At 33.8% G+C, this 11,373-nt stretch overlaps 1 protein-coding gene across 1 annotated transcript in view; it reads left to right on the forward strand.

Annotated features, from left to right (window-relative positions):
* Positions 1-11,373, forward strand: part of LOC143242049 (uncharacterized) — a 33,915-nt gene that overhangs the window by 18,689 nt on the left and 3,853 nt on the right. Inside the window, exons 9-18 of the mRNA XM_076485389.1 lie at positions 850-925; positions 1,638-1,743; positions 3,081-3,310; positions 4,816-4,857; positions 5,817-5,954; positions 6,223-6,273; positions 6,624-6,722; positions 6,904-6,993; positions 7,875-7,937; positions 11,150-11,299. Coding sequence (XP_076341504.1) covers positions 850-925; positions 1,638-1,743; positions 3,081-3,310; positions 4,816-4,857; positions 5,817-5,954; positions 6,223-6,273; positions 6,624-6,722; positions 6,904-6,993; positions 7,875-7,937; positions 11,150-11,299 — 1,045 coding nt within the window. The remainder of the gene's footprint in view (positions 1-849; positions 926-1,637; positions 1,744-3,080; positions 3,311-4,815; positions 4,858-5,816; positions 5,955-6,222; positions 6,274-6,623; positions 6,723-6,903; positions 6,994-7,874; positions 7,938-11,149; positions 11,300-11,373) is intronic.

Here is an 11,373-nt window from a genome sequence, read left to right on the forward strand (position 1 = left end):
AGCCAGGTGAGTTGTCACGCTGCTGTAGACGGTATATTTACGTGATGTTTGTTGTTCTAGCCAGGTGAGCTGTCTTGCTGCTGTAGACGGTATATTTACGTGATGTTTGTTGTACTAGCCAGGTGAGCTGTCTCGCTGCTGTAGATGGTATGTTTACGTGATGTTTGTTGTACTAGCCAGGTGTGCTGTCTCGCTGCTGTAGACGGTATATTTACGTGATGTTTGTTGTACTAGCCAGGTGAGCTGTCTCGCTGCTGTAGAAGGTATATTTACGTGATGTTTGTTGTACTAGCCAGGTGAGCTGTCTCGCTGCTCTAGACGGTATATTTACTTGATGTTTGTTGTACTAGCCAGGTGAGCTGTCTCGCTACTGTAGATGGTATTTCCCACATTAATTTTTGAAATATTTTGTTATTAATAATGACGTTATTGACCGGTCACTACAGACGATCATGTGTAACTGGACTTTGGTTTGCCATAATCAAGACCAGTATTTACTAAATAAATAAACGAAACGAATTAAGTGAAGTTTAGTCGGTCAACTTTTGAGCCAGTTATACTTGACAGTCACTTCGTGTACGTTTTGTGTGAAATCTTCAAAAGGAAACTGATTTTTAACTTTAAAACGTCACATCACTTGACAGTTATAAAAATATGAATGTCATCAAAACTACAATGTTACCACTGTCATAAAATGTCACGAACAAGTCCCCTCTTTCCCACAGTGGCAGCTGATCAGTTTTGTGTTGGCTGTAAATCTGGAACTGAAGACAACAGTGACCTCTATGTGAAACTTTCTTCGTGTTTGTTAATATTTTTTTATTATATTTTTTTCCTCTCTATCTACAGTATTCTGGCTTCCCTCGGTCTGCTAGAAGACAGTAGCGTCATTATGGTATCAAGCATGCTGTTATCTCCGTTAATGGTAAGTTCACGTGAAAACTAACATTAAAACTACAACTTAACTCTCCCACATTCTTCTGTTATTTCAGTTGAGAATTTTCACAACATTAAATACAATTATAATTAAATCCGATATGTAAGAGTATTGGAAGTAAGACTCGCGCGATATACGTTTAGCAGTTAAAAGTATTTACATCATCAGTATATAATTGTCTCAATACATCCGTCCAGAAAATACTGAATAAAAGACGGCTAGCTTTTGTAATGAAGTGATAGTTGCTGGTTGCTTTAAACAGAGAAATACAACCTTTATTTTATGCTGTTGACTGCAAGATATTGTTTAACATCTGTTGTGATATTCCCCACAATTTATCCTACTTGTTTACCAACTATTCATCTTCCACATTTTCTATATACGTTTTGATAATATTCATTTAGGGACTTTATACAGGCCAAGCTTTGGTTGAGAAAGTTCCAGTGGAGCCTCCAAGTATCATTTTACCACGTTAATTACGAGCTTTACGATCACCGCCTTGCTGGAAATTAATCAACTGATAGTGAACATTAAACAGAGATGTGTCTTAAAATATTAATGTTATGCTTTAGTCTTGTATTCTTGATGTATTACTAAATATTCAAAAGTTTCTTAACCTTAATTTTCCGAAGATTACTGTCAAATATCGAGATGTCGGAGAAATTACCTAATTAAAGAAGGTTTCTTTTTTAAACACCAGGATCCCATCGCTGGGGGAACGTTTGGGTTTATCACAAGTGACCACGGACTTCGAAACATGGGCTTCGTCAGTGAACTGATAGGCCTAGGAATATGTACCATTTTTGGTAGGTTTTGGTGTTTTTCAAAGTCACCATTCATCAATTACAAAATAACAGATAACTGTAAATTTATTAAAGGAAGAGGTTTTAACACGAATGTCTTACCATTATGTACCAGTAAAAACTAAATACAAGGCCAACGTAAAGGGAAAGTAATACCAATATAAAAGATGATCGAACAATGGCTTGTTTGTTGTTGTTTTTTTGTTAAACACAGTTAAAGCGCAGATAGCCCTCATGTAACTTCGCGCGAAATTCAAAACAAACAAACAAAAACACAGTTAAACTATTAGCTATCTGTTCTTTGCTTACGGCGAGTATCCAAACGACATTTTTAGCCTTATATAAAGCTAAGACTTACTATTTAACCACTGATACTGAGTGATAAGTTTAGGAACATTCAACTCTCAGAATATCAGAGGTAAGGCCATAGTGCTAAAATCTAGGATGGCGCTCCTCGTGGTGTAAAAGCAAGATGAGAAATGTTCCACTCTATATCGTTTCGCTGAAACGTCAGTATACATTTATTTTTTATCAAGATTTTGGTGTTAATTTGGTAAATGTATGGACTTACAACTCTAAAATCCGGGGATCGCTTCCCCTTGAAGGACAGATCATCTACTGTATAGCTTTGTGCTAAGGGAGTAAATAAAATAACAAACAATTTCCCTAAAAATAAATCAATAATTAATTTGTGAAACAAAAAGACTTAACTCACGTTTGTAACAATATATTTGCTCTTCAGAGGAAGGATATAAAATGGGCTGTGTTATGGCCCACCACATATATTTAAAACCAGAGTTTAGCGTTATGGCTTTCAGACTTACCGCTATGTCATTCAGAGGGTCACTTTGTTTTATATACTCACACAAAAATAAAACATTGGCAAAAGCCATTTAACTTAGTTAGCATAAGGATAGATAATCCTAAGTTAACGTAGTATTAAACAATGGCACTGATTGGTCTGGAAATACGCACTGTTTCCTTTTTCTTGTGTGTGTGTGTGTGTGTAGAACGAATAATTAACTCAGTACAAAGAACTCTAACGATGAAAACTAATACATTTCACGAAATAAGTCAAAACAATGTATTAAACCCAGGGGCGCCATCTAGACTAAGCAGGGAAAGTTGCCGCTTTTCCAAGAAAATAAATTAGGGAATTTGTGGCATATTTCATTCATTAAATATTAGATGTAATCAAAATTCCGAAATAGCTTTTATTTTAATATTGTCTATATTCTCAACAGTTTATCTAGACGTCAAGTATATCCTTTAATCTTTAACCCTAGTTTTCTACAAATTAACAACGATAGCTATTATTACATCATTCTCTCTTTTCCTAGGATTTTTGTTCGGAATCACATTTGGGAACATCTATTTTCGATTTCGCTCCCACAACAAGCTACTAACTCAAGAAATGCTTAACAGATGTGAATGGAGAGGACTCTGGGTAGGTCTGTTGACCGCACTGCCATCTGGTGCGGGAGTCGCGCTGTCTCTGTTAGCAGGTAATGCTGGGTCTCTGGTTGGCGTAGGAATATCGGCTTCGCTGTTGGGTCCTGCAGTGAATGCGGTGAGTTTAGAGCCTCTGTAAATAGTTAGAAAACTGATTTTAATTTGTTCATACTCTAAACCAATATTAAATAGTTAGAAAACTGATTTTAATTTGTTCATACTCTAAACCAATATTAAATAGTTAGAAAACTGATTTTAATTTGTTCATACTCTAAACCAATATTAAATAGTTAGAAAACTGATTTTAATTTGTTCATACTCTAAACCAATATTAAATAGTTAGAAAACTGATTTTAATTTGTTCATACTCTAAACCAATATTAATTTCTTACTTTTTACTTCCTTTCGTTTGTTGTTGTTGTTTTCTGAAAGATCGAATTACTTGAGTGAGTTAGTCGTTTTCTTAACCTGTACTTTTAATTAATCGGTTTTGCTTCAAATAAGTGAAGATAATCTAAATGATTTCAGTATATTTTTGATACCACGTATCAAGAGTGGCACTAGATGAACCCTTTACTTTAATTGTTCGTTCGTTTATGGTTACTTCTCAAAGCTCTTAACTTCTAAACTTTTATGTAAAGGTCTATTCTGATATAAAAGTAAAGTAAACTGTGCACTATACAAGACATTACTGTAATTTGTAAAAAGAGAAGATAAAATAATATCACACGCCGCACGGGGGCGACACGTAACTCCTCTATCATGCGTGGTATTTATTACACTGTACTATAATATTAACATCCATAAACTTATTTATTTCTGCTCATATTATTCTTCGACGATCACTATATACGTAACATTCATATTTGGAAATAGGGCAGATCTGGTCCAAGCTTCTTTCCAAATAGCGTTATTTGGTTGGAGCGTGAAGCACGATTCGTGTGTAAAAAGCATCTTGTTGTTGATATATTGAATGCGTTTCTATAGTATGGCATGCGACTTGGACGCATATTGTTCCTTCTCAGTAGCAGAACGAACCTTGCTGGTTGATTGGTCTGCCTCGTAAAGTGTTTCTAATCGTCTATATATTAAGTTAGCGTATAGTTAAGGCCAGGAACATCTGGCTCAATCTCGGAATAGGTGTCGTCCGACTACTTGTGTTGTGCATGAAGACCTGCCATACCATAGTGTCCGAACAGTTGTACCTTTGTTTAGAAGTGTTTCCACATCCTGTTAATGACAGTCTGTAGCTTGTTGTGGTTGATCAGTTTCTCTTAATTTCATAAGTCGTCACGTGAGGCTTAATTGTTTCACCAGCGAGTTAGAACACGTTAAACTCTGTGACTCACTTCCAAATGACAACTGTAACAATACTTTAGACTGGATGAACAATCTCAGATCACGTGGTTGATAACCAACTATTTAATCCCATAGCGATGAACAGAAAGAGATGATTGGTGGGTTTTTATTTCTACAAAAACAGAAAGAGATGATTGGTGGGTTTTTATTTCTTATTTAGTGCCCTTCTTGGAAAATGGCACATTTTTTTCCTTCGCAGTTTTCTTTGTATTTGAATAATATACAAACAAATATTTCTAATTATTCGAATTTCATTCATTTTAGGGTCTCCTCTGGGCATTCGCGTTAATAGCATCAATAAAAGAGGTAATTTTTTTCTTCTTGAAACTAGCCCTAACCTAATGTTTGAGTTGTTGTGAATTGTGTGATATTGTATCATAATAAATGTTCTTATTTATACATAATACCACTTCTTTCTCTATCGTGTGGTGTCGTTTAAAGACCACTGGATGTTGTTTGTATCCTGTAAAACATTATAATACTTTTACCAGAAGGGCCAAGTGTTTAGCTTCATTTTCCAGTTTCTCTAATAATAAATTACGTTAATGAAACTTTGTTAAATGGACGGCAACTACCTGTTGTGGAGACACAAGTGTAGAGGACGACGTTTAGAAAGTCTTCCGCTTTAGTCGTCCTCTACACTTGTGTCCAACAACAGGCAGTTGCCGTCCATTCTACAAAGTTTCATCATGAATACTCTGCCTAAAAAATCTATCAAAGAATAAATTACATTGTTACTGGCCCGTAGTGTACGCAGATAATGCCGTTGGAATATTTCTAACGTCCCCTTAACGTAAATTCTAGACTGGTACTCACGTCTGACGATATTTCGTGTTGAAAGATATTGAAATTTGTGTTTTTAACATGTAAAAGTTGTGGCTTCATGTGCGCCATCTACAGGTGATCACGGGCTGGCGTTCAGAGTAGGTCAGAACTACATGTCATATCCTATTACTATTACATGTGACTTTAATTAATAATTCATAATTACGAACCATTTACAAAAGTTCAATTTTCCCGTTCTTTTTAATTAATGTTATTATTATATTTAAACAATTACAGAAACATTTACGTACAAGCTACTTAAAGCTGTGTTTAGTTTTAATTATAATTTAGCTTTTATTACAGATTGTTTTTTATATCGATCGGGAACTTTAGGTTGGGCACAAGAACCTGACCTGGCTAGTCAAGCTCCACCATCGTCATGGAGTCAATTAATCAGTCATATATTATTCTGAATTTTGTTTTCCTCCTTTTATCTATAGACGTCATTCATCACAACCGTTGACAACCATACAGACATCCAGACCGCTGTGGACTTTGCTTTATCTGGTCTAACCAGTTTTCTCCTGACCCTTGTTAATATTGTGTGTATCATTATATCAGCAATCTGCATGTTACAGGTAAACACCTTCACTCACTGTTTTACTGAGACAGAAGTTTGTTGTTGGTTCTATACGTCATAAAACGGTCAGTTAAATTATCTGTTATAGTGTAAGGTTCCTACAGTTAGCTGTCAGTGTTTTAAATTATCTGTTTAGAACGTGCAACAGTAGTGCTCTCACTGTGTGTGTCGTATCCAACGACAGTTGTGTCTCACTTGCGAAGGAATTTGTGTTGTTTTTCACCAACATTATTACATCCAAATAAAGATTCTTGTCTTCCTAACAGATAAAACAAGTTCTTCCTTTCTCCAATCGATTTTGGAAAGAAGATATAAAGGTTTGTTCACTCTTACTCAACATAACCATTTTATTGGTGGAACCTCATCGTGAGTCAATAGCTTTGTTTCCATGTCGTCACGCGTATTAATCTAACGCTATATATTTGTTGTAAAGAATACTTAACCCTAACTATGTGTTATAATGAATTTCGTCAGTCTAAAAAAGTTTATGTGTTATTTATTAAGTATGCTCCAATTAAAACCTGTCGACGGATTTAGGCCTATTTCACATAATGTTTTCTGCAGGCAACAGTGCTTATTCTGTCTTTTATCTGCCCTTCTACACCTTAACTTAGACTATACAATTTTTATGAGAAATGTAAATATCCTAAAACGACGCATTTTCCAGGTTGCAGAACAACAACATAAACGTATATCCGCCTTGGGTAGAACAGTGTCGGAAGAAGTTTTACACGAATGGTCGGAAGAAGTTTTACACGAATGGGCGGTAAGTTAGCTATGATTGGTGGATACCTGTCTTTCGGCGTTCTCATTGGTTTATTAGGTGTATCTTAGAAGTTTTATTAAATATAATCTTAATTTGCTTCGTGTGTCATTTGAAAAATATTGTTTGATAAAAGTTATTTAAGACAACAAATTTTATAATTATTTTTTCTTAATTTTCTTAGAAAGTGAATAATTTGGATGAAAACCGTTTATTCGAGGACTCGCCTGAGTCGCGGAAGATAAGGTTAGATACACTGAGGGACATAGTTGAGGTAAGACTAGATTATTGGTTGAGTAAACGTGATTTAGAACAAATTCAATTACTGTGTTTATTGAGGCTAATGTCGGCGATATACGAAAAAACGTATATAAAAATTATGAAACTTGTATTATAATTATAAAATTTAAGCCTTACGTGTACTGCTTTATTACCTTTAAATTGACACAGTATAGCAGTTCGTGTTCTTAAATTCATAGACGTATCTAAAAATCAACTGTTAGGCCTAAATTTTAAACACTTTGTAAGCTAGTCTCAAGAGTCATTGCCACAGTTACATTCATTTTTGATATTCTACAGCTTACAGATTGACGAAAGAAGTATAATTACCAGTTTTAGACATCACACCCAAAAATAAGTTTAAGAATACAATAAAACACCATCAGAAGATGTTAACTTTGCTACAGATTCAAATACCGTTTCTACGTCATCAAGACGGTACATCTATCCATTAACTATAATCACAAACCATCTAGAAGGAAGGCAGTGAATTACTTTAAAACTGATTATAATTATTTGATATAAGTTATCATAAACCCTACATTAGAACTAGGTTTCAAAATAAAGATATGGGATTTTATTATATAGTATACACTGCTGGCCAAAATCTTAAGGCCAATGAACTTAAAGAAACAATATGCATTTTGCGTTGTTAGACTCAACCACTTATTTGAGGAGAGCTTCGAAAGATGAAAATAAGTAAAGGGAAAATAAAAATAAAAACCTTTTTTAGCATTTAATAGGGAAAATGCATTTTTCTTTATGATCATTGGCCTTAAGATTTTGGCCAGCAGTGTATACCTACACTAGGTAAATATGAAAAACAACTATATTGGGACTAAGTTTCAAGTTTAATCACTGCTTTATGTCATACAGGATGTGGAAAAAGATGACGTTTATCAAACTGTGATACTTCGATTTGGTGGAAGAAAACTGCAGGTAATGGGTCGTTCAACAATGAATATGGTATATGTTTAGTTGTAAAGGTATATCGCGGAATGGCTGAAGGATGTAACTTATAAATGTACCAACATAATCTAGCTTGCTATTTGAACGCATGAAACTATGTATCGCTAAATATTGAGGCGCTGGTTTAAGAATTACGATTAGTATATATAACTGATTGATTGTTTTGAAATTGAGCATGAGGCTGCAGAAAGGGCTACCTGTGCTCTGCCCATCACGGGTATCGAAACCCGATTGCTAGCTGTGTGAGTCCGCAGAAATACCGCTGTGCCACTGGGGGGGGATTAGTATATAAACTGAAAAATTTTAAGCATCACGTGAATCCGTAAGACATTTAGAAACTAACTGTATTTATTACAAGACGTTATATCTATTATATTTTAACATAGTATGAAAATGAATAAATATTATTATTATTATTGAAAAAAAACTTAGGAAAGGCGTTTCCATAGCAACAGTTGCCGTATCCCAGCAGGCGTATTGAGCTCTGTGTTGAGCGAAACGCTTCATAGGCATTTGATATAACTGACAGTGTATTTAAAATACTATTTTCGCACATTTTTAGATACTTCAGAGAAACTGGATAAAGAATTACGTGTTCAATTTTAACAGTCCTTATATAAATCTTTTATAACCAGTATAAATAATTATAATAATGATTTGCAAGTTTAGGAAAGAAATCCACACCATAAAAGAGAACGTAAGTTTAAAAAGTTACTTCAGAACTTAAACGCACAAGGAAACATGTTAAGTTAATTCTTTTAACCTTTCCGTATCTTATAAGTAACGCAAATACGATTAGTTTTCAATTAATGTGAACGAGTTTACTCACTGTATAACCGTCAATCAGCTTCGCTAGTCACTGCCACGATTTCATTCGTTTTCGATGCTCTGCAGCTGATAATTTGAATAAATAAAAATCATTACAAATTTCAGATGATATCAAAATGCGATTTAGACATGCGTACACACACACACGATAGTTGATATTTCTATTTCTTGGTGCCATACTTTTAAAATTTCACCATTTTATAATTATCACAGGTTTCCGATTATTGCCCTATTGCAATACAGCCGCCTTAACTTCGATAATTAGGCCTAAGTATAATTACGCTTCGTGCGCAAAGAACAAGTTTACTCGTTAAAAAAAGGTTGAAAAAAACAAAACAAAAATCATTACGCCATTTCTGTTATTTGTAGAAGACACTCAGTTTGTTAATAATTTAAGGAAGGGTAAAAAAATAAATTAAAAAATAGCATTATGGATTAAAAATAAATGAATTAGATAAAAATGAAGGCGGTTGTTTTTACACTTCTTATGCTATTTTATAATATTGCATTTTCTAGATTTCGATTAAGAAAAATTCTTACGGTGTTTTAAGATGGCTGTCAACCACAAAATGTTTCAACACAAAATATTGTGCATAGAAATATATTTTCGTTTAAGATCATTCCATGCCTTTTACATTTTAATTTAAATCTGAATACAACTTAATATTCTGCATAATACAGCAGTAGCATTAATTAAAGGATTTATCTATCTAAAACATGTGTAACCTCCTCATGTAGTGGTATATAAAGCGTTTATTGAAATAAAATAATATTGCGTTACTTATAAGCCACGGAAGGGTAAAGAATTAACTTTCATAAGTGTGTTTCATTTTTGTTTGTGTTAGTAAATAAGTGTTATTAATATCATAAACGTCATTTATTTTTGCATACAAATGTATTATTGTACAATTAGTCAATAGAAATACTTGGTTTCCATGTGAGCTAACACGTACAGACCTACACAAATTGTATTATTGTACAATTAGCCAATAGAAATACTTGGTTTCCATGTGAGCTAACACGCACAGACCTACACAAATTGTATTATTGTACAATTACAATTAGCTAACACAGATAGAATTACTTGGTTTCCATGTGAGCTAACACGCACAGACCTACACACAAATTGTTTCTTTTAATTACATAATTGCATCTGTTTATTGTACAATTAGCCAATAGCAATACTTGGTTTCCATGTGAGCTAACATGCACAGACCTACACAAATTGTTCTTTTAATTACATAATTGCATCTGTTTATAAATTTCGTTTATTGTTACTAAAATCTCCGAATTTATTAAGAGATGGCTCAACGTTACTAAATTTACATGTATTCTAATTAAATACAATTTCCTTGTAATTAATACACTGAATAACTAATCACCATTCGCATATTATGTAATTTAGAATATTGACCATATTACAGCCATTTGAATATTGTTTAATATATAAAAGGTGTATTATGTAATGAAGGGACACTATTAATAAAAATACTTAACTAACAGTATTCTATGAGACGAGAACAGACAGTATTCTATGATACGTGTGACGAGAACAGATTCCTCTGTACGTACGACTAGAAATTTGTAAATATTATTTTCTGTGGTTGTTAACAAAATATTTTTGTCACCTCCCTCCAAATTATTTATTTGTTATTAAGCGCAAAGCTACACAGTGGGCTACCTGTACTCTGCCCCCCACAGCCATCTTGCCATGTAAGTTACCAGACATTGTGTGGGTGAGTGAGGGGATTTACTTAACAAATACTTTGTAAGCATTTATTGAATGAAAACTTTTGCACATTGGGGAAACACTACCTAACAAATCGCTTATTTAATACAAATCATGGAACATGTGAAATGAAATGTACTGTTTAACCAGCTTATCATAGGAGGTACAAGTGAAACTTATCTGAGCATTTAAAACAGTTGTTTCAACTACGGTTTTTCAGAATGGTCTTGCATACTATAACGATCATAAAGAAATTGAACCTTGAATTTTATAGTCTGAATGAGAGAGAGTGTAGTGAGATAAACGTATGTAATTTTACAAACATAACGAGTGCGATTAATTAACTGAATGAATACTCCTGACTCTAGTAAGTTATTTTAAGTAAAGATTAAGTTTTTCTGTAAAATTACATATACAAATCATTTCCACAAAAAAAGCTTAACAAATTGGTTATCAAATTCTCGTTTCCAGACAGGTTGACCAAAATTTTGTCTATACTTGTTACATTTTCATATTAGTTTGTAAAAGGTGTTTCAGGTTTCACGTATTAAGTCAGTATTCAATCTAAAACAGATATTGTAAAAAAAAGCTGTGTTGATAGTTCTTTTAAACAAAATACTTTTAGCCATTATCTAAAAGACTGTCAGAAGCTGTAACATCCCCCTGGAGAAACAGTGATGCAGAAAGTGAAAACCAGAGTGGTTTTTCTACTGGAACCAGGAAAACCTTTGGTAGAAGAAACAATACACTAAGATGGTCCAGTTATACCCCACAGGTACTATATGTTGGATCGTAGGGTTACAACAGATGGAGGTTAGAGATAACTTGTGTTGTTCTCAGGTTTTATAT

Source organism: Tachypleus tridentatus, unplaced genomic scaffold (genome assembly GCF_004210375.1).
Source record: "Tachypleus tridentatus isolate NWPU-2018 unplaced genomic scaffold, ASM421037v1 Hic_cluster_1, whole genome shotgun sequence".
Taxonomy (NCBI): Eukaryota; Metazoa; Arthropoda; class Merostomata; order Xiphosura; family Limulidae; genus Tachypleus; species Tachypleus tridentatus.